The 24822-nt window shown below is 37.4% G+C and overlaps 1 protein-coding gene across 1 annotated transcript; it reads right to left on the bottom strand.

Annotated features, from left to right (window-relative positions):
• Window positions 1-6420: 6420 nt before the first annotated feature.
• Window positions 6421-8660, bottom strand: LOC139125761 (girdin-like). Its single transcript, XM_070691857.1, has 2 exons — window positions 8537-8660; window positions 6421-7835 (listed from the first exon to the last, which is right to left on the bottom strand). The coding sequence occupies exons 1-2, from the start codon at window positions 8658-8660 to the stop codon at window positions 6421-6423; spliced, it is 1539 nt and encodes a 512-aa protein (XP_070547958.1).
• Window positions 8661-24822: the final 16162 nt, after the last annotated feature.

Raw genomic sequence — 24822 nt, 5'->3', positions numbered from 1 at the left:
TCCGATTTACTAGTAAATCGGACACTTTTAACGAAAGAACTTGTAAAATGGACACTTTTTAAACAAAAGAAAATCACATGGCGACGAGTAAAACAACCAAATGCGAGACATTAACCAGAAGGAATTTATTTCACCATCAAGATCAGAGTAAAGACACTTTAAAAGAATCACCGGACTGAATTAATTTTGCACGACTGTACATCTCAAAATCAATTACAGGTCACCGTGAAATAAGTGAAATAACGGTATTGATTACAAATATCACTTCTGTGTTAGGGTTATTGTTATCGTTATCATTCGAAGCTGAAATTTCAGACTTCAAAGTCAGTTGTCAACACTGAATGTAGATATTTCAGTCGCCTTTGGTAAAGTTTAAATCTAGCAACAGGCAAACACACGCACAGTACCACAGTCATTGTGGATCCAGACATATTGTTTTTGTACTTGCAGTTTCTGTTGTGCCTTTCTCTGACGTGGCTGTGTAGCTTGGTCTTCCGATTGTGGCCGTTAGCACTGGCGTGACAGGGGACTTTTCTTTTCCATCTTTGGCTTTGGTAGTTGAAGTGCACCGGATACAGCTTTCATTTGTACTTCATCTGCCATATCGAACTACGTAGAGCGACTCGGCAATTGCATGTATGCTGCTCAAAGTTTTCGACCCAAATGAGCAAAGCGTGACTCTAACGTCGATCTGCAAACACCTTTTCACTTCATTCAACCAACCAATCAAGCAAATTCGTACAATTCAAATAAAACCAGGTGCTCAACCACGTCATCGCACTACAATAGCAACAGATGTCAACTTTGTTTTATCCAATCATCGGTTGTTTTTTTATACTTTCGTTTAACAAGGTGTCAAAACGCGTCAATGTTTTCCTGCCAAAGTTTCAACGTGCACTGCACTAAAATTACAAATAAAAACTTTCGGCGTGCAAACAAGGCTCTAAAACTCGGCAAATTCGTGGTATAACACGGTAAGCGAACTCGTAGTCGGCGGTTTACGGAATTTAACGGTACAGTTTGCCATAAAACTCCTCGGCCCTGCGGGCCTCGGAGTTTTACTGGCAAACTGTACCGTTAAATTCCGTAAACCGCCTCCTACTCGTCCGCTTACCTATGTAAACAATTCTGGACTTGGAAATTTGGCCTGCACGAGGCCAGGTGTATGTGATGGGACTGTCAGCAGCTGTTTTCACATCTCCAATGCATAAAATTAGACTGGAGAACAATAACAAGATTATATAATGCCGACAGCCCATGATGATGCTGGTGTTCATGGTGGTGCTGATGAACAAAATACTGAAGTAAACGAGTATCGAGTACAGCGTTAAATCAAAAGTTACCGTACCAGTCTGATCTCTAATCATCTAGTCTAAGTTCTCTGCCAAGTTAAATGTGAAGACCTCAAAGTGGTCCCTGACTTCAAAGTGGTCCCCATCCTAAATGTCCGGTAAGATAGGGGGTTAAACTCAAGTCTGACGACATCTACCGCATAATGGACGCTTTTGTTGTCACACGGACGTTTCCGATGTAATATCAGCTGCTATTTTAGTATTTAATACCTAGAGTTGGGAAAAATGTACAAAATAAGGGCTGAGCACAGAATTAACAATGGGGAGGGCTAGTGTCTATATCAATCATGACTTATCTATAAAATGACTCATTTGAAGTCATATCGATATTTGGAAGTCATTCTAATCGCTGCTCGTAAATACATAAACGGATATGAAATACAATTTGCAGCATTGCTGTGGCGTATCAATCGCACTTGCGGGTCAAAAATTCATCGCCACAAGCCAGCCCATAGACATTTTTGGTAGTTTACTTCGACCGGTACTATAACACTGGTCATTCACGACCCATTGTCTACCTCTGCTAGCTACCTCAATAATATAAACATGTATTTTCAACCGTTTTCCCCGTGAGCCGACGTCCACGAATTCTGCAACGTTTGCCCTCTCGCGTAAATGAATACTTTGGGTCTGTCAAAAGTTCAGAACCGAGCAGAAACAGTCGACGGCTCTTAAAACAAGCTGAAATTATAGATGTTTCCACATTCAACATAATTAACGGAAGTAGGAGATGAGTCATAGATAGTCAGAGATAAAGTAGGTACATGTTCATTTATTCAAAGACTAAGCTATTTCATTATTTTGCGAGGTAAATAAAAAACCGATTGGTGTCGTAGTAAACTACAGAAAAGGTCTATGGACAGATTAACAGCAGTTCTGAAGCGATATCCCTTGACACGAATGCAATCTATAGGCCTCAGCATTATGCAACGAATGCACAGATGTAAAATACACCAGAATAGGGCTCGAGGCCAATATTTTAGGGGGATATTTTTCTTAATTCTTTTTACAAAGATATCCAATACCTACCATAGAAAGTTGAAGTAATAGTAAGTTGAAGTTGAAGTAATTGAAGTAATACATTACCTAAAAGAAGTTGAATACAGCAGGCGGAGCGTAAAATTATCCGAATTTTCACGGGACACCTTTGAAGTCAAGAGGACGCTTTTGAAGTCAAACTGATTTCTTTATTCTTTACTAAAAGTTTGAAAAAACAGGAAGTGTACTCTTGTCTTATTTATACCTGATACTTAACAGGTCGCATATTCAATTCTAAAATCAAAACATTCTTTCTTTAACATAAACGATATTGAATACAGCACAGAGAGCGTAAAATCATCACAAGTCTTTGGGGACCACCTTGAGGTCAAAAGGACACTTTTGGAGTCAAACTGATTTTCTTTATTCAATACCAAAAGTTGGACAAAATCAAAGAAGTGTACTATAGTTTTATTAATACCTGATACTTCACAGGTCGCATGTTACATTTTTCAAGTCAACACATTCTGTCTTTAACTTAAACGATGTGGAATACAGCAGAGAGACCGTAAAATCATCCCAAGTTTTCGGGGACCACTTTGAAGTCAAAAGGACACTTTTGGAGTCAAACTGATTTTCTTTAAGCAATACTAAAAGTTGACAAAAATCCAAGGAAGTGTACTATAGTCCTATTAATAACTGATACTTCATAGGTCGCATGTTACAATTTTCAAGTTAGAACATTGCTTCAATTACGCAAAAGAAGTTGAATAAAGCAGACAGAGTGTACAATCATTCGATTTTCCCGGGGACCACTTTGAAGTCAAAAGGACACTTTTGGAGTCAAACTGATTTTCTTTATTCAATACTAAAAGTTGACAAATATCCAAGGAAGTGTACTATAGTCCTACTAATACTAGGGTGGCCAAGCCTTTTTTTCTCTTGTTCATAAACACAGTTTAAATGTATTTTTTAGCAGAGAATGGGTATATAAAAGAAAAATAATAAAAAATTATGCAAATAGCTGTATCCAATCAAAAGTTATAGATTTTTAAAGCAATAAAAATGCCAATTTTTCGCGGACAATTTTCGGCAAATTTTAAAATTATTTCAATGAATGCCGATTCCTTCAAGTTTGGCAGGCCATAATTTTTTATTTACTTCACATGGAATCATTAAACTATGTATCTTGTGCACAGATTTACCCAATATTACGGAAAAATCAAGATTTGACTGATGCACAGCTTGGATTTTGAAGCTGTGAGTGTTGAAAATTGAAAATATTTTGTCTGACTTAGTCAAAATTGTGGCGGCACTGTACCATCGAAAAATGGATGGATTTTTATGTTTTTATGAATTTTGAATTCACATAACTTAAAAACTAGAGCTCACAATACAATGAAATTTGGTCACAGTGTTATTCAATAACATTCAATTCTAACAAATCAATTTAAACTGCCAATTGTCTTTTAATGTAGTTCATTTTCAGCCATGAAATTGTAAGAAATAACAAAAATATTTGACCAAAATTGCGACCAAAATTTTGTTTTTGAAGTGGTCATGTGAATTTCTTAATATAACGTTGCTTCTCATGATTTATGACACAGCCCCATAAAACTTTCTGTCTGTTAAAAGGCAGTTGGATGCTACATGAATCACATACTCACTTTTAGGTAAGAAAATGCAAGTATAGTTTTTGGCATGAAATGTAGAATATATGAAAAATCATGAGAACGGAACATTTTGGAGATTTGTAGATTTTGTGGAATGTTTGATCAACATATGATGTACTTTGTGTATGTAAAGAGGCAGCAAAACACTACCCTAATCATATAGTATTGTACTGTACTGTGTAAAACAATATTATGAGTCGCAAATTTTGGACAATAACTCCAAAAATGTTATTTAACTGACAGAAATAGTGGATCAGAATTTCAAGAGTTGAAAATAAATTTGAGATTCATTAAAACATAAAATCACTGGATTCACATCCATTATCTTACTGATTATCACAGTTCATACATAGTTCATGCATGCAAATTACTCGTTCAGTTTCTTGTCCGTGAAATTAGGATGTTTTTTTCCTTTTAGGCAGAGGGTTCAGGGAATGAGATTCTCTCTCTGCAATAGCTTTCTCTTTAAGTCTGTCTTTCAAACTCATCAATTTCTCCTTCCTTCGTTCAATATCAAAAGTAGAACTATTTTTCATTTGATCACCGGTAGTATCAGCTGGACTGGATTTGAATGCCATGATTTCCATCCAGTTTTTTACAAGCATTTCAGATGTGTGTTGTTTTTTGTTATGTGAAAACCAAAATACTTCTTTTCTCAATCCCTTCACTTGAATAACAGACTTCAAAAAATTTATCTGATCCTTCAGAAGTTCTTTTTTTTTTGGTTTCTGATTTCCCCTGCAACAATTTCTCTAATTCATCTTTATTTTGACATTGTCCACCAGCCTCATGCACTCTGTAAAGTAACTGTTCTTGTGTGTCTTGTTTTTTCTTTTCTTTCTTTTCTCTGGCGTCAACTTTGGCTTGTAACATTTGCCGTCTCTCCTCCTGTATTTGTGTTTTCCTTGCTTTGTACCTCTTCACAAATTCTGCCGATTTTCTTCTAGCTTGGGAAATCACCGCACCACGTTTTACATCATCCATATCTTCCAACCATCTGCTGGTTTTATTGTTAGCAAACAGTATCAATCCCTCCAGGGACACAGTTGATGCATTTGGCTTCTCTTTTAAAAGACGGTCAAGACATCCAAAGCTGTGTTCTGTGGCGATGTTTGTCTTTGGAACAGTTTCCGTTTCTTGGCAAATAGTCTCTCCCTGAGTAGCATATTTCCCGCCTGGCAGATGATCAGGAAGCATTTTCTCTGTCACAAGAAGAAGTGCACTACACAGTACACCGATGACCATCTCAGTCATTTCAGTTTCTTCCTCTGAAGAGGTTGCCAAAAGTGTGTCGTATACATCATCCTTATTTGGGGGAAATTCATCAAACAAGGATGTTGACTGATTGAGTAAGTCAGATGGGTTGTCCTTCCACTCGTACAGTTTGTCTCTCAATAGGAGATAATACTTATTCATTTCAATAATGTGTTTCTTGCTTTCAAGTAATCTCCACAGCGGGGATGAAACAACTTTTTCCAGTATACCTAGAGCTCTGACTGTACACAGTATAGGGCTGCAGTGGATATCTGCATCTATTGCTCTCAGCATCTTGTTTGTCTTGTCACACTTTTCAAGGAGTAGCTTCAGTTCTGCCTTGTGATGGTAAACTGCACTTGCATTCTCGAAGAGGATGTTGAAACGATTTCCAACAAAGTCTTTCAGGTAACATTTCTTACCATTCAATACAGCTCTGAATGTTTCTGGCTGGCCAATCTGTTGGTTTGCACTGCGTCCACCTGAAAATGTCTCGCACACATTTCTGATCAATCGATAGGCACTTGATTGACCACTCAAGTTCCAAGTTTTGAACTCATCCAAAGCAGCAGACCCAAGGGAAACATCCTCTAACTGATCAATCTGCTTCAGAGCAGACTCAGCATAGTCTGCCATTCCAACCACATAGTGAAGTCCACAAAAAAGTCATTAATTTTGATCATGGACAATTTCTCATCATCAAGCAGAGTCTCCCAACTGCTGACAACATCAGGCAGCATCTGACTTCTCCATGTTTCCAGCTGTTCAACAAAGTTTTTGTTTACAATGTGCCTGTCAGACATGGTGTTTTTGATTTTACTCATAAGGACACTTGCTTGTGAGTTTCTGTTAGTGTCACTGTTAGTATCTAGTAAGCTGGCAAGCTCCTGAAATACTGATTTTGTGCTCTCCATTTGCGTTTGTGTATCTCCTCCCAGAACATCATGCATGCCAATACTGTATGACCCTGTTGCAGTTGACACTTCAAAGTCAAGGAACTTTTTTTCGTGCTTCGATGTGCCATCAAACATCAGGGTGTGATTAGTTCCATCAAGGATGGCTTCTGCAGCTTGGCGTTTAGCAAGAACGTTTGCTTCCACAGTCATCAGCTTCAGTAGAGATGGTTTGGGGAGACATCCGATTTCCATGTTAGTCAGGTTACTTTATACTGCTTCAATGACTTTAGAGACATTACGAGTGCTAACACCTTTATTTAGCAGCTCATAACAGGTCAGCCGGATTTCATCTGTGTATTTTCCTTCATGGAATGTGTTTAGTTTGTTTCCTTTTTGTAAATCCTCAGTGACAATTTTCAGTTCCATGTTTTCTTCCTTGAGTTCCTTCATTGCTATTTCCAGCTTACATTTCTCATCTTCAACAGATTTCACTCTCAGTTTTTCTCTGGAAACAACTTTCTGCAGCTGCCGTTTCTTCAGGCTTTCCTTGTGGTATTTATTTTGAAGCATGCCAACTTGTTCTTTCAGGTTTGTTTTATCGGATTTTAGTTCATCCACTGTACTCTCGAGTTCTTCAATTTTTTTCTTGTCTTTGTTTAAATGTTCTGTGCATTCACTGTGTGAACATTTCAAGCTCTTCAATTCTTTTTCCATTTGTGACATCTTTTCTTCTTTACGTTTCAGTCTTTTGTTAACATTTCTTGTTTGGTTTGCTGATATCTTCTGCTTTGCTTCATCATACATTTTCTGAAGTTGGTTGTATTCTTTTGTTACTGTTGACAATGTCTTCTTTGTCTCATTTAGTTCTGCTTTTGTTGATCGTAAGTCATTCTCATACAAAAATTCAAGTTCATCACACTTTGCCAATAGTCTTTCTCCAGTACTTGCATATTGCATTAGTTGATCCTCCATTTGATCTTTCAGATCATCCATTTCAAAGTCATACTGTCCTGTTACTGTTGTCTGTCTTGATGTTTCATTGATTTGTTCACATTCTATACTGCTCTCCGAGTTATATTGTTGTATTTGAAAGTTAGCAACTTCCTGTGACCTTCTCTTTGGTGGTTGGAACTCAGAGTTCAAATACAACTCCTGTTTAGGCTGCATACCCTTCGCTTTGGAACTTAATTTATTTTTCATCATCATCATTCTTTGAACAGATGACTTCAGCGCCATAGGGTCTGGACTGACATCTAAACAAAGAATATGCTGCAGCCATTCAGACATGTCACTCCAGCGGTAGTTGTACTTCTGACGAAATGAATTCAATTCTAGCACCATCTTATTTGTAACAGTAAAGCTGGGGGTGAAGTCGCAGGATGTTAACTTCTCTACAGTTATTCCCAAGTCCTCCCATGACTTGCCAACAACTTCCAATGCTGGTTGAAGTTCTGCAACTGGTTTTGCTAATTCAGAAAAATCATTTGACTGCTCAGCTTTTTCTTTCACTCGTCTTATTTTTCTTATAAGACTACTGATACGTTTGGGAATTAGCACATTGCTGCAAATACGCCGCAGGACATCTGGCAATCTATTCATCACTGGCAATCCAGCAGTCTCCAAAACTTGCAAAATATCAATGGCAGTTCCATATGATATAGTTGACCATGACAGTATATTTGCTAGAGAGAGATAGAGAGAGAAAAATAAATGACATGAGGAAAGATTCATCAAAAAAATTTCACACTTGCATGCATGTATAACAAGAATTTGTATATGGTATTTCATAAGCTTACAAAACTAAAGCCATATTCTGTTGCTTTGCTAGCTGCAAATACTATTTACTTTTTTATTCATACAAAAGAGCAACATATTAAAATGATCAAAATGTCTACTTATAAAATTTAAGACCATTTTGTTGCTATGCTAGCTGCCAATGCTATTGTAATTTTTGTCATTCATATGAAAAATAACATTAAAATGTTGATAACATCTACTTGCAAAACTAAAACCAATTCTGTTGCTATACTAGCTGCCAATACTATTTATTTTTTTATACATATGAAAAAAGGAAACATTAAAATTTTCAAAATTTCTATAATAAATCTGACAATACCTCTCTTTTTTAACTCAGGGGATAATATACGTACGTATTTGTTAATTTTCTGTAATCACTGTTGAAAAAAAACTGTATATTTCTATATTTTCAATTATTTCTCAAGTATTATTTTCCCTTACTCGCCTCATAACCTGCCACTAGAGGGCGCTTTTCATTCAGCGATATACGCGTACAATTGATTTACTCGGAAAAAATCGAGCACATTTTGAAATTATCAACATTTTTATCATTTTTAAACCATGCCATAAGCAAATGAACACTTACCATTGCCATCGCCATGAACGATCTGTTCAATTTCACCAATACTTGGCTGTCCGCTGTCCCTAACTTCAGCCTCCGGCATGCTGTCAATGGTGTGACTGTGAGTGTGACTGCCTTCCGCCGCCATCTTGAACCTGACTGTGCTGAGGTCTGAATGAACACGATTTTGTTTTTATGATTCGTACTTGTGCTCGTGGACAGATTTTCATCATATTTCACAGAAATGTTGGAATGATGTTTAAAAAGAGCATGCTACAAGTTTTATGGCAAAAATATGTATCTAAATGGGAAAAATCTACACCCAATTTACCATACTCACTTTACCTCGTGTTTGCTGGTTAATCTCCCCAGAACATCACAAAAACTCACTTCTACATGTAAACGGAATGGTCTGCCACTTCCTGGCCAAGTTTCACAGTTCTATGACAGCGTGCACCTGGCCCGAAAAGCAGTTCCATTGTGAAATAGGTATTGACTGGATTCAGAAGTGCGTGCCATGAGCGGCGACCGCTCGAGCGCTGTGGCCGTTCAGTACGAAGTTGCATTTTTGGAGAGGAAAAACACTATTTTTATATCGTTTTTTCGTCAGTTTTTTAATGAAACCTGCCTCATATATTGATTTTAATTAGAAATATCCATTTTTTCGGTAACTGAGCTACTTATTTTCAGAAAAAAAGGCGTTTAAAATTTCATGAAAATCAAATTTCACTTTCAGTGTACGTGAGTTGCGTATAATGTCGCAACACTTTAGCTTAACTTGGCCACCCTACTAATACCTGATACCTCACAGGTCGCATGTTACATTTTTCAAGTTAGAACATTGCTTCAATTACGCAAAAGAAGTTGAATAAAGCAGACAGAGTGTACAATCATTCGAATTTCCCGGGGACCACTTTGAAGTCAAAAGGACACTTTTGGAGCCAAACTGATTTTCCTTATGCAATATTAAAAGTTGGACAAAAAAGGAAGTGTACTATAGTTTTATTAACACCTGATACCTCACAGGTCGCATGTTACATTTTTCAAGTCAACACATTCTGTCTTTAACTTAAACGATGTGGAATACAGCAGAGAGACAGTAAAATCATCCCAAGTTTTCGGGGACCACTTTGAAGTCAAAAGGACACTTTTGGAGTCAAACTGATTTTCTTTATTCAATACTAAAAGTTGACAAATATCCAAGGAAGTGTGCTATAGTCCTACTAATACCTGATACCTAACAGGTCGCATGTTACCTTTTTCAAGTTAGAACATTGCTTCAATTACGCAAAAGAAGTTGAATAAAGCAGACAGAGTGTACAATCATTCGATTTTCCCGGGGACCACTTTGAAGTCAAAGGACACTTTTGGAGCGAAAACTGATTTTCCTTATGCAATATTAAAAGTTGGACAAAAAGGAAGTGTACTATAGTTTTATTAATACCTGATATCTCACAGGTCGCATGTTACATTTTTCAAGTCAACACATTCTGTCTTTAACTTGAACGATGTGAAATACAGCAGAGATACCGTAAAATCGTCCCAAGTTTTCGGGGACCACTTTGAAGTCAAAAGGACACTTTTGGAGTCAAACTGATTTTCTTTATTCAATACTAAAAGTTGACAAAAATCCAAGGAAGTGTACTATAGGCCTATTATACCTGATACTTCACAGCTGGCATGTTACATTTTTCAAGTCAACAATTCTTTTTAATTTTCCTTAAAAGAAGCTGAACATAGCAGATGGAGCATGTAATCAAGTGGAATTTCCGTGGACACTTTACGGACATTTTGGTGTCACATGTATTTTTGCAATACAATACCAAATGTATGATAAAGCAGTAGAAATGTAGAATAATTCTACAAGTAACTCTGTCTTATAAACTCAATCTCATACACACATACAAATAAGGACGTTGAACATTATTTAGCCAAAAAAATCTTTATTTAACTGTACATAAATTTTAACAGTAGAGTAAAGCACAAGAGCAGTTTTTCTCTATAAAGTAAAATAACTACTTTCAATAACCGGAAAAATGAGATAAAGGGCATCAATTTCACAAAAATAAAAGCACATTACCTAAAGGCCAATACAGTCCTGTTGTGCTATGTAGAGAATAGCTTTTTGTGACACATATGTTTATGAAGATAGATACCTTTGATAGCACATTTCAAAAATGTCAAAAAAGCTGCATTACCACTAATACTAACTATGTTTACCCTTGAAACATGCATACAAAGTTTCATAGCCATTGGAAAAGGAATTTCAGAGAAAATGATTTTTGACCAAATATGGGAAAAGTTGCGCAAAAATGCCTATATGAAAATATTCACCAAAAATTTGAAGACACTCAACCGAGGTTGCCTCTAGATACATTAAAAACAAATTTCAAACCAATCAAAACATTTACTTCAAAGAAAATTATTTTTGACCAAAATATTGCCCCAAAATGCAAAAAAAATCAAAATCACACAGATGAAAATTTCACCACAATTTAAGAAATCATATAGAAAACAACTCTAGAGTCAAGAGTATTAAGTTTCAAAGCAATCCAACAAGAAATTTGAGAGAAAAACATTTTTGACCAAAATTGGAAAAATTGCCCCAAAATACAAAATTGCAGATTTCATCATATATTCAAGATATCATATTTATTTCATCTGTAGGAACCTGTATACCAATACCAAATATCAAAGCTGTCAGATGGGCGGTTTTGATGAAATAAATTTTGACCAAAAATGACAAAAAAAATTCCTTACAAGTACAGATTTGCATATTTCATACAATTTGAACAAATCTAAGTTGGGTTATCCCAAGGGACCTATATACACAATAACAAAGCTGTCTGACCAGCGATTATGAAGAAGATTTTTTACCAAAAACGCCTTTTTTGGCGCTAATTTGCATATTTTCAACAATATCAAAAAATACCGTCAAGGACAGTGTGCTCACATTCGGTTTGAATTGGTAAATTCAAGAAATATTTAAACCAGAAAAACAAGAATGACAAAAGCAAATAAGGTCTGCAACTTAGGTACTGGAGGTCGTCTTTGGGAACATGCATATCATCTTCTATAGCAACGGGACAAGCAGATCCTACATACAGAAAGCACTGTCAACAAAAAAATTAGCCAGAGAAGCTTGACAAAAAGAAAAGGTGGGAGAGTGGGGAAAAAATAAAGAGTGGAAAAAATGTACAAGGGATCTGGTAAAAAGTAATGCTACCTCATCAATCTTCTAGCCCCTACCCCCTCCTGAATATCAAATGTTCCACCCCTTACATAAAACCAGCTGACAGGAAATGTATTTACAACCTTGGGGATGTTTTAATTAATGCTATGAGTGCTATCATTCAAATGTAAACAACACTTAAATCAGTTACAGATAGTGAAATGCCTTCCACTGTGGGGGGATTACAACATCTGGAATTATCCTGGATCCTAATTTCTCATCAGTTCTTATGTGTCTTAACATGCAAAAGTTGCAAAAATTGGCTTGCATGAAAATATTTACTTCAACTTTGTTTTCTGGATCAAATTTTACTACAAAGTGATATAAATATGACAAAATTATGTTCACAGCCTTCGAAACTCTCTCACAACATATCCTGGGTTGGTGTAGGTCATTTAAGGTCACAAACTGAGAAAATTACCTAAAATATAAAAATTGGGGGTTTCCCAACACTTTGAGCAGAAAATTATCAAATAACATCCCTCGGGACTTTTGTACCAAATTACAAAGCTATCAGACAAGTAATTTTGAGAACAAGTTGTCTGTCCAGGAGCTTTAAAAAGAAAATATTTTTTCAAGATTTTTTGACCAAAAATGACAAAAATTGCCCAAAACAGTAATATTTCCAATTTTGTCGTAACTTCAACAATTAGAAGGGTAACACCCTTGTAAACATCAAATCCAAATTTGAGAGCAATTGGGCTAGCGGTTTCTGAAAAAGAGAATTTTACTTAAAATGAAAAAAATAACCAGAAAATTCAGCAAAAATACAAATTGAGATATCTTCACAATATTCATAAAACTGATTTTCATCAACCTGAGGAACCTGTATACCAAATATCAAAGCTATCAGATTTGTTGTTTTTGAATAAAAAAAATTTTAACCAAAAATTCGGAAAATTGCCCTAAAACTACAAATATGAAAATTTCAATTCAATTTGTATAAACTTGACTGAGGTCATCCTGAGGAACATGTATACCAACTTTCAGAAAAAATAGCGTCAATAACACTGTAGCTCCCATCCTGGACTATCCAGTGTTTGTTCTCTGGTCAGATATTTGAACATGTGTTAAAGCGCAGTGGTCGTCGCGCTGCGCCTGCTCCTGAGGGGTCCCCCCTTGTTGACAACATATCTGAGAATGCAGCATGATGTTACGCAGTTACGGGTTGATTATTATGTTTGCGATATTGCCGCTGATATGGCGGCTGATTTGTCACAAGCATACCAACTTACCAAATCTAACACGCAATAAAAGGTCAATTAATCAAAGTTAAATATCTGCTGAATATTGAACAGTAATTACACGCTGGATTGAGATCACATTTGATCATGATTTTCTTGAATCAGTTGAACGGGGCTCGCTCGAGCCATGGAGCTAAACACTTACCCGTACTGCCGTAAGCGTGTATATGCCAACAGATTATCAATGACCGGGGTCTGGTCTACGACATCGCCAGCAAGGACGAGAACTTTCATTTCAAGAGGCCCAACAGGAGTACAATTGACAAAAACGCAAGCTACAGAAATCTACAGCTCGCAGAGCAATGCCCGCTGCAGCAAGAAACACTGTTCCGTGGTCTGCATGAACGTCGGTGTCAAGAGAACCGGGTATATGGCGCGCTACACTCGGCTGTGGAGAATCCAACTCCACTAGGCAGTTTACCCCGTTGGTAGGTGCAAACGAGAATTCCGAGTACAGGTATCAAGTCAAGCGAAGGACCTTTCATAGGTCTTCTTGTTATATGGCGGTTATCTCATTTGAAAGGGGATTAAGACTTACCCGGCAATCAGGAGGTACAACAACGAAGTTTGCGTAGCACGGGGCGTAGCACCGGTAGGCCTACACTAGCTCGCCGTTCATGGATCTCTGCCATGACCGTGCACAGGATCTCTCGATACGTCCCTATGTGTTTGCTGCCAAATGCCGCGAAAACCCGCTCGTTTTGTCTATTTTGTCCTGTCATTTGACTAATTCTTGCCACGTATTACTAGAAGAAGTAAGAAATGGTGATCAACAGTGGGTCGTGGGCCAAGTCGTCGCGGGGCCGGTACGTTGTGCAGCTGGTTGTGGGACCGGATTCTCTATATCCGTGTACGTCAACGCGGTGACCTTCTCCCTTATCGAAGCAACAGCATCTCCCGTGTCCTGCTCTGGCTTGCCGATCATGGTCTTGAGTGTAATTTTTGTGTTAGGCATTGTGCTTGTTGCTGGTCTAGGCCTACATACCCGGTATATATACAATGTTTATCATTTTAGTGATGTATTTTTATCGTGCTGTACATAGCATTTTGTACAACCAGCGTGACCGCGCGCGATCAAAGCCATTTGTTCACTGTGACTGCATGTGGTAAACTCACCGACATGATGTGAAGAGTGTCTCGATGTTCGTAGCCTCAATACATGAGTTTATAGATAGAAATACTACCACTGAAGTTCGTTTCCGATCTTAATATTTTACTATTGCATGATGTTGAGTCTTACAACGGCGTAAACAAAGTGAGGGACCGCTCCCATCTCACTCCCATTGAAGTTGAGAAGACTTATGTTTACAAACATTTATGTTTATCGACAAAAAATCGCACATGCGCAGCGCGATGACCACTGCGCTTTAAAGGGATAAAATGCATGAAGTGAAATACTTAAATGTAATGCACTGGAGACAGTAAATATGTTTAATGTATTTATTCAGATATAAAATGGAAAAAATACAGAATTAGAAATATCGAATACTGTGATACATTAATAACTCAACAAGTCATTGACAATGACATAGTCCCCACTTGTAATAGAGTACTAGTCTTGATTGGGCAGGGAAATGTGGTTATTAAGAAGTATCACTGGAGTGTATATGTTGAGATCTATGGGCACAAGGTCTATGTCGTTGTTCCAATTGGAAACACATGAGGCATGTCTAAGTTATGGTTCTAAATCGGAAAAAGATCAGACCTCTAGCTGTATTGGCCAGCCATGAAATACATATGCGCATAATAAATGAGGTACAAATTGTGACATCTTAAGGTCTAATATCCTATCAAAATTGGAGGGTATAGAACTTGTGGTTACTGAGATATGCATATATATGTATAATCAAGGTCAAAGGTCATGAGGTCACATGACATTTTGAAAAACAAATTATATCGCTAATTAATCCCTAAATGCCAAAAAACAGACCTCTAGCTCTATTCACTTGCCAAGAATTAGATGTGTGCATAATTAATGAGGTAAAGCGTGTGTCGTCATAAGGTCTCCCATCCTACTAATATCAAAGGACATAGCACTTGTGGTTACTTATTTATTGACATAAACATATATTTTAGGTAAAAGGTCATCGAGGTCAAATGACATTTGGTCCAAAAATTTCTCTCCTATAGTTATCCCTATATACCAAAAATCAGACATGAAACTCTATTGGCTTGCTCAGAATTAGATATGTGTATTATTAATGAGGTACAGTATATGGTGTCATAAGGTGTCCAATCATACCAAATATGAAGGGTGTAGCACTTGTGGTTACTGAGTTATGTACAAATAAGTATATTTGACGTCAAAGGTCACCAAGGTCATGTGACATTTTGTCAAAAAAATTGTATTGCTAAGTTAAAAATCAGACATCCAGCTCTATAGGCTCGCTCAAAATTAGATATGTGCATAATTAATGAGGTACAATATGTGGCGTCATAAGGTGTCCATTATACCAAATATGAAGGTTGAGCACTTGTGGTTACTGAGTTATGGACAAATATGTATATTTGAGGTCAAAGGTCACCAAGGTCACGTGACATTTTGTCAAAAAAATTGTATTGCTAAGTTATCCCTATATACCAAAAATCAGACCTCTAGCTCTATTGGCTCGCTCAAAATTAAATATGTGCATAATTAATGAGGTACAATATGTGGAGTCATAAGGCGTCCTATCATACCATATATGAAAGGTTTAGCACTTGTGGTTACTGAGTTATGGACAAATATGTATATTTGACGTCAAAGGTCACCAAGGTCACGTGACATTTTGTCAAAGTGTCTGAGATATCTGCGTGAACGGATGGGTGAACGGATGGACTCACGGACGGATATGTCCCAATCTATAACCCCCTGGACTTTATCTGTGGGGACTAAAAACTGTGTCACTGCATCCTTTTTGCAATATGAATACGATGAGAAACTAAATTTTTATTTTTCTTGGCCTTATACATGGGAGTCTATGGAGGTGTAAACTAAAAAGTCCTCTAACACGGCCAATTTGATCGCATTGTGAAACAAATTGACGTGCATCTGTATGAGGTAGGGTACTATCCTTGTATCGAGTTTGAACAAAATCACTTCAAGCGTCTCTGAGATATCTGCGTGAATGGACGGACGGACACACGCACGCACGCACGCACGGACATGACCAAACCTATAAGTCCCCCCGGACGGTGTCCTTGGGGACTAATAATCATATGACAGGAAAATAAAGATTACAACAAATAGTTGGCATTCGTGTGTTGTGCATTAAGTAAATGGCATCATGCTTGTTTATGGTATATGCATGATGGTGTGTATGTGCAGGGAAATACTGTTTTTTTTTACTTTTCTGTTGGTCGCCAATTTTTGAGTACGTCACCAGTTTATTATTCAGCCTGTTAAAACGTGTAGGCATGGTCCAAATCAGCAAGCAGTGATAACTCTGATCTTTCCACATCATTTCCAAGAACTCTGTTATCTGGAGAGATTAAAATTGAAGAATTTATTACCAGTAAGCAAATCAATCCAGTCATCATTATCAGAAGATAAAATGTATGCAAATTAAGAAAGAAACACAAATATAATCTCTTTTTGGTATTTATATACACACCAAATATGAGCTAAAAACCGACTCAAAGCAGGTCTGTTCATTATAAGCACATATGTAAATTATGACTACGGTAAGTATTGAAATGGAGACATAACAAAATACATAAATGAGTACACTATAGGTGTAACCGTAAAGACTCAAATTGTGTGCTGAACACACATGAGGCTGAGATTGGGGATTTGGCTCAGCGGTTTTTATCTATGGCTTCTACGCTAGGTGACTGGTGCTATACGTTGTGAGTTCAAATCCGACTGAAACCACAAAATATTACAAGAGTGTATGGACACAAATTCCATGAGCACAATCATATTGTATTCAGTTTAGATTGTCAGCTTGAATTTACAGCTAGACATCAGTTAAGACATGACCACAGTCCTTGACGTAAAAGAACTTTGTCATTCAAAGTCACTGAAATGTACGTTGTACCAATGACGTGAAATGACCTAAGTTACAATGAAAACAATGTCAAGGCATGTAGAGTACGAACTCAACACATGGAAACTAGACAATATGGCTGCCTCAAAGTGCTAAATTTGCTTTCCTGTGCGTGCATGATACAGCCTTGGGCTTAGTGGGCCAGGGTCGGGTGTTGGAGTATATTTCTATTCTTTCAAGTATCATCATAAATTCCTGACAAACTCTGTTTAAAACCCTTTCCCCAAAATACCACGGACATGTAAACAAATCTAAGTTGGCAAAGAGCAGTCAGGGGGGGGTCACTTCCATTACTTGCCAATATGTATATGGGGTGGGTATTTCAGCAACTTGGTCCAAAAGGGGGGGTCAATTCCACTGTAAACCATGGTCTAAAATGGGGTTGAAGTTTGAGTGCCACACAAGAACAAATTTCAACAGTCTGTTCCCATCTCGCTAGCAGGTTCTGAGCTGCACTCAATAGCATGGATATCTTTTCTGTAGCAGGGGAACCATTACAGAGACCCCCTGGCTTAAAGTAAATATGGACTTTGTTTAAAACATTGTCACTGATTTGTCAGAACTCTACATATGGCAGATTTTTGCCCAATAGAAAATACCAAACAAAGTGGCTCTACTGCTCCTAGTATTATTCAGGTCGACCATGGCCATATGAAGTAGTATTGCTTACAGACAAACAGCGAGGTTTGTTGTGAATTGTAATTTAAAAAAAAAACACCACTCAGACTGTAAATGCAGATTAACTGATAATTTGCAGAAGCTGGACCAAAATTTGGTGAGAGTGAAAGGCATTTTCTTTCACAAAATTTGTTAGTATTTCCTCATGATTTTTCGGAATCATGGCTTGGCCAGCAACAAAATAGCTCTAAACGCAGTATAAGCTTACAGTGGTAGGCTTTGCCGGGGCAAATACTTGCTTTTTCCGTTTTAAAAATGTTGACGCTATGACTGTTGACCTGGGTCAAAGGTCATAAAGGTCTAAAATGGGGTCCTAAAACAACGAGATTTTAGGTCTAAAATGGGCCCTGGGTTTTATACCTGCGGCCGCACACCTCTACCACTTCTCTGAACAAGTACTCCCCCTCCCCTCCCCCCGAGAGAGGTACAGCAGTTCTAGCTCTGCGTTATATAACGCCGAAAACACACAGCATCGTACGCAGGGCCATCATTCATTGTGCGATGTTTCTGTGTAAGTTCACTCAGTGTAATTTGATTTTGGACGAAGACAATCAGCACTCGCACACAGGCGTTCTGTTTACTGGATAGTTTGTATAAGTGTAGTTTATGCTACATTCCGATGTTCTGTTCCGTAAAAGTCTACGGAACAGAACGTCGGAACCATGGTCGGAACGTAGCATAAAACAAACTACCCAGTATAATAGCTCTGCATGGCCATGGCAGGGCTGTGTGTTAGCGGCGCGGCGTTATACGACCTCCCTACACATGTGGTGGGAGGCTGTACAACGCAGGGAAACACAACGCGCCTGCCATGCAGGAGCTAGCTGTGGAAACGGCAGCTATCTGTTGGCGGGGTAGCGGGGATCGCTATGCGGGTCAAAGGTCAACCCCGCCACGGATAGCTGCGGGCCACCTGCCATCGAAAGTGGGTCTATTACGACGACACAACATGTATCGGAACTTTGAACAGCAAAATAAACCAAAGTGAGCGTAATTCAATAAAATGACCTATACCTGCCTGAACTCTGATTATTGCTCATTCCTAACTCTCTTTTGTGAACAAAATTTCTGGTTCGTTTACGTAATTCGGCCGATTTTCCAAGGAGTACTCAAGATTTTCACTCCAGCAGCGAACTTTGACCTCTATTGATATGCTAATAAGGATGTCGCTCGTTCGAACGTGAATAGCGTGACGGTCAGTCAGATCCTATAGTGGAACTGTTTACACTGATATGGGGGTGAACAGATCGAAACCTGCAACATGCCTTCTTATCAAACAAAATACGACCTTCTAAATTTATGTTTTATGAAATTTTTATTACATATCATGTTAAAATGTATCACCAAATATTGAAATAACTGTTTAATATAAAAGTTTATTCCATAGATTTTCAAGAAATGTTTTCGTAAGTAAAACCTAAACTTTAAGTGCAGGTGTTCTGATTGGGATCTATGGGTGTAACATGATCTGGAGGGAGCGAGTACGTTGCCCAGGGTCTATATGAATATGTCAACGGTGGTATAACTGATACCACACGGTGACTGATAACAGCCGTCTCTCCTGACATGCCATGGATCAAATGCCAAGATCGACAGTGCAAATATATAAAACAAATTGCGGCTAGATTTCCGAGATTGTTTAATTCCAACACTTAACTTTACGACTGAGCTGTCGAGAGTGTTTCAAATGTAAAACCACAAATAGGCCGCTTTTCTCCAGCTTACCATATGATGTTTAAAGTTGTACAATTCAAGTTTTATTTCACGCGTGACGGTGTGAAACCAAGTAACTGATTCAGAAACGATCTTTTGTAAAGATTACGATGTGATGTGTAACTTTATTTCTTGATTGTTTATTTATTTAGAAAAAAGTTTGATCGATGTAAAACATCGTTTGGCAATACTTTCCCTCAACCTTTGAAGTTGAAGCAATAACTCGAGTTTAAGTCTCGAAATTCGAGATATCTGGATATACCTCTAGTGCTGTGCACCAGATAATTTGTCTGGAATTTATCGCCCGGCACCATATCAGCGCCAAGTCGGATACCATATCAGCGTTCAACCGTCGCGTTGTTTTTCACTGATTGAAAAGACTCAATGAAACAAATCGGCGAAAGTCTGATGCCAGTGACGATTCGAGACAACAAAATTTCTGGTTCGTTTACGTAATTCGGCCGATTTTCCAAGGAGTACTCAAGATTTTCACTCCAGCAGCGAACTTTGACTTCTATTGATATGCTAATAAGGATGTCGCTCGTTCGAACGTGAATAGCGTGACGGTCGGTCAGATCCTATTAGCATATCAATAGAAGTCAAAGTTCGCTGCTGGAGTGAAAATCTTGAGTACTCCTTAGAAAATCGGCTGAATTACGTAAACGAACCAGAAATTTTGTTCACAAAAGGAGTTAGGGAATGAGCAATAATCAGAGTTCAGGCAGGTATAGGTCATTTTATTGAATTACGCTCACTTTGGTTTATTTTGCTGTTCAAAGTTCCGATACATGTTGTGTCGTCGTAATAGACCCACTTTCGATGGCAGTTGGCCCGCAGCTATCCGTGGCGGGTTGACCTTTGACCCGCATAGCGATCCCCGCTACCCCGCCAACAGATAGCTGCGTTTCCACAGCTAAGAGCTACCCATAAACCAGAACGCCTGTATGCCAGTATGAAATAAAACGTCAAGCAACAAGTTGAATTAATGACTGTTTTGAGCTGGTACTCACTCAGTAAACTGCTAGGCCATATGGACATCCGCATATCCGTACAGTGATCGGTGGGTCGCGTGTTTCGACCGTGCCGTGTGCAGCGCAATCTCCCATGATGCTAACATGAGACACCCTAACCAGGTGAAAAAATTGGACGCGCAGTTTGGGCTGGTTCGTATTGTAAAATGCATCGGAATTTTGAAAAAGTAATAAAAGTGAGCGCATATATCAAAAAGGACCAAAATAACAGATTAGTATTGGCAATGTTACAAAGTTTAACAACTTTATGCAAATATAGGAATGGAAAAAATCCCTGGACTGCGTAAAATTTCAGTTCAATTACAACTACGGGGACCACTTTGAAGTCAGGGACCACTTAGAGGTCTTCACATACGTCTCTAGACTTACATAATTACAGTGCTTATCACGTGATAATCTTTGATAGTTTCTTAAGATTAAATAAGATCACACCATGGAATATCCTGTTCTCGATTGTTGTCATTGAAATGTCGAATGTTTAATTAAACTTTCACACTATCTCTTATCTGCTTCTCGTACGATCTGAGTCAATGACCTTCACACGCCTTGGCCACGTGAAGGACGCTTCGAGATAAGATATCTACAGGGTAGGGCGATACACTATCCTTCTTCCCGAGTGCTGATGTTCGTAAAGATACCTCCATATACAATCTGTACGGCAGTTATTTGCACGAAATTACATGTACTATCTCAGCGTTAGTGTTTCCTTCCCTAGCATTGACGTATGCATGGTCAAGGTTCATACTGGTGGCCAACAAAATAACAGCAGAACAATTATTTAGTTGTTTGATTTCTTACAGTCCACATCGCTATCGCACATCATGCACAAATCTGAACCTGATTATATGCATTTATGCAAAATTGAAGTTAAAGTTAATGACCTATGTTACGATACCTCTGAAATAACGGATTTTTCTTTGAATCACAGACGAGTTCCATAAATACCGTACAGTTGTCAACATTAAATAACACAAGATATCTCCAGCTACCATGGGCGGGTTTAAATATTTTGCTAAGTTATCCTCGACGTGATAAAAAATACCAGATTTATCTCGGTTGTCAGAGGTCACAGACTTATGCAAATCGCTTGCAACGGGTTATCTACGAAATCGGCCGACGCAGGTAAATTTACGCCCCCTGTATGAGTGCTCCTAACTTATGTATATTCTAAATATTAAGATAATATTCACTTCTTTCTGTTCACTACTGGAAATTTCAGGACACGATGAGTTAGGAGTAGTTGTTTCAAATTTAAAGCTCTCTATGGTTTCCAATACGTCGGTGAATTGATGAGTTCCAAGGAATGCAGGTATTGAGAACGAACTCGGTGACTGTCGGGAGGAATCATCATTGAAGGCAAACAAACATCAAGCAAGATTTGATATTTTTGCAGAATTTGAAAGAGGTATATGTTACTTACTTATCAGTGATAGGAATGTACACATAAAAGGAATTCCAAATAAATAGAGAAACACCAGAATACAAATTTTCTACGGTAGTAAGCGTCATATATGAAGAACTTTGAGAAACCAACTTAGTTTTTGCTGATAGCTTATTGTTCCAAGATTAAGACTTGTTAAAGTCCTTATTTGTTTTTTTTTTACATATGCAATACGTTTATCAATGTCACATTCTTTCGCGAGGCGCGATTGTGAAAGGATAATATGAGCCAAATTTAATCAAGCTATATAATTCAATAAAACCAAATTTGTATTGATAAAAATGCATATTTCGCACAAAACATTTTGAAAATCAATAGACCAACGTCATGCAAGTCAGTAAATTGATAATCTCTAAATGATCACACAAATTATCAAGTAGGTGATATCCTATGGAATCTGCCGTTCATAATTTGAGAATGTGTGAACGAAGCCAAACAGCTTAATTCCTTATGTACGGTATTAATTGGTCTCAATAAATGCACTTCACTAATTCACTTTTAATCAAATTCTGTAAAAATGTCCTAATATACACTCAGCAAATTAACATCTAAATCTTAAATCTTTGTTTGACATGCATAAAATATTTCAACATTACACATAAGAAAATACATACTTAGATAAGATATGGCTAATCGAAACACGTTACTCTCCTCCTTTCAAATTCACGAACTAATCTGTTATCTTGGTGATAAGTGCCATTTAATTACTTCTGCCAAATGGAAGTCTTATGTTCAGTTTTCATACAAACCGAAAGAAATTTTAGTTTAGGCCAACTACCCTTGATAACCTTTGCAAATGAATCTTCTTACAGGTGTGACTTTGTGATCACATGTCGCGTAGACACGGCTAATTATAGCACTGAGTGACCGCTATGATACGATAGATTTAATTGGCTAAGATAAAACATTTTTCGAGTGACTAAGACATGTTGACGTCATACCAGAATCCTTTGTTGGCCTATAATCTTTATAAATACACTTAAAGAGACAAGTTTGCGGCATTTTCATCAATGCACTCTACGTGAAATAAATCGGTAAGTCGTCAGTCTTCATTTCATATGTTATGTGTTAGCCAAACGTTTATGAAGCGCCCATTATTTTAATGCCATTCACTTCAACAACATGTTTTAAAATTGCCTCCTTTATTTAACAATGTACAATGGCAAATTATTTTAACGTCATCGGCATGAGAAAAGTTTGTTTTTCTTATGATGCTAGTTTGATATCCAGTTTTGATTTCATATGACGCGCGATGATGGAGACGAAGTATTCCAATAAGGGACAGAATATACTGCCACAAATTTGACTTTTCAATTTTAGTCCCTTTATTTCAACGCAAAATAGCATTCCCGTGTTTAGTTTCATTTTTAGGTATTTAAGGTAAAAAAAGGAAATCGAAAAGAAATTGTGATCCCGTTGGAGTTTAACGGCGAAGTGTAAAGATACGTACAAAATGCATGTCTTCTGCTTGAGTCGAAGTTATATTCTTTTTTGTCTTTATACACATGGTCTCAAACAAAGTGACGCTGAAATCGCGATATACATTGTCAGGAAATGAAAGAAGGCGTAGCACTCTTTCCGTTTGTTCGTTTTCTTAGTGAAAAAATCGAAAATCATTCTAAGTGTCTGTCAATAAGACAAATTATTTTTCCTTTGAGCTGCTGTAAAGATTTATTTTAGCAGAAGGTTGCAAAATATAGTCTAGTTTTCAAAATATTGTCTAATATAATGGTAATCCACCAGAGGTTGGCAAATATTTGCTGACTTTATTAATATTGTCCAATGTATAGGGACATATAAAAAATTGTGACTTACATTGCAAATAAAATAGAATTGGAAAATGTATTAGCCAAACAGCAATTTGACCTACCCTCCCCTACTCTTAAAATTAAAGGAGATAATAGAATGTTTAGGTCATGTTTTGATATGTTCAGAGTGAGGAGAAAATGTATGTACACTCAAACAGTCGGAGAAATGTACTTTTTCGAAACGCAATAGAATTCCGAAATTAATCCGGAACCCGTTTATGTCAAATGTATCGAATGATATATTCTATCTTTCAACAGTGGTCTTGTCTTGTAGCTACCGTATTGATTGTTTCTGTTTTTTATTGGGAGCAATGTGTTTTGTCAAACTTTATGCAAAATATGACACATCGAAGACAAAAAGTGATGGCAAACGGCCAAACAACCGTCTTCCTGAATTCAACATGACTTTATGTGTTCATTGATTTTACCCAACAAATTTCAGCGAATTGAGCTGCTAACGAACAACGACATATGTTTCAATTTGTATCACTGTCTTGGAGACAGTGATAATAAGTCAAACATATGATCAACGCATATTTGCCCATCAATATGGCCATACCAGCATGAATTGTAATAGTTAAACTTTAGTTTTCTTTTCTTGAACATGAACATGTGTTTCAAACGATCATAGATCGAGTGTGTATGGTATCTTTGAACCAAAAGTAAAGCACACAACATCAAACAACTGTTAAATATTTCACGGTCGTAGCTTGATCTTTTTTAAGAGTGTAATTTAATAGCAGAAGTAAAGAATTGATGGAGCTGCTTATTTTGATTTTTCTATCATAATTTTTCGATTAGGCAAAGAAAGCCACGACTTTGTACACCATTGAGTACAGTAACTCATTAAGTAAGGGTGAGAAAACTGTATTACATTGAACAACATTTGTATTGAAAAATGCATGTTTTTGCACACAAAAAAAAACATTTTCTTTTCAAAATCAATCGACCAACGTCATGCAAGTCAGCACATTTACAAGCTTTAACTGTAACACAATTATAACTGAATGATATGCCATGGAACCTGCCCTTAATAATGTGATAATTTGTAAATGAAGTCAAACAGCACTTAATTCCTTATGTACGGTATTAATTGGTCTCAATATATGCACTTCACTTATTCACTTTCAATTAA

Source organism: Ptychodera flava (assembly GCF_041260155.1).
Source record: "Ptychodera flava strain L36383 chromosome 3 unlocalized genomic scaffold, AS_Pfla_20210202 Scaffold_26__1_contigs__length_13983176_pilon, whole genome shotgun sequence".
NCBI classification, from domain to species: Eukaryota; Metazoa; Hemichordata; class Enteropneusta; family Ptychoderidae; genus Ptychodera; species Ptychodera flava.
Note: the sequence above shows the minus strand (reverse complement) of the source record. Positions and strands in the feature narration are given on the sequence as shown.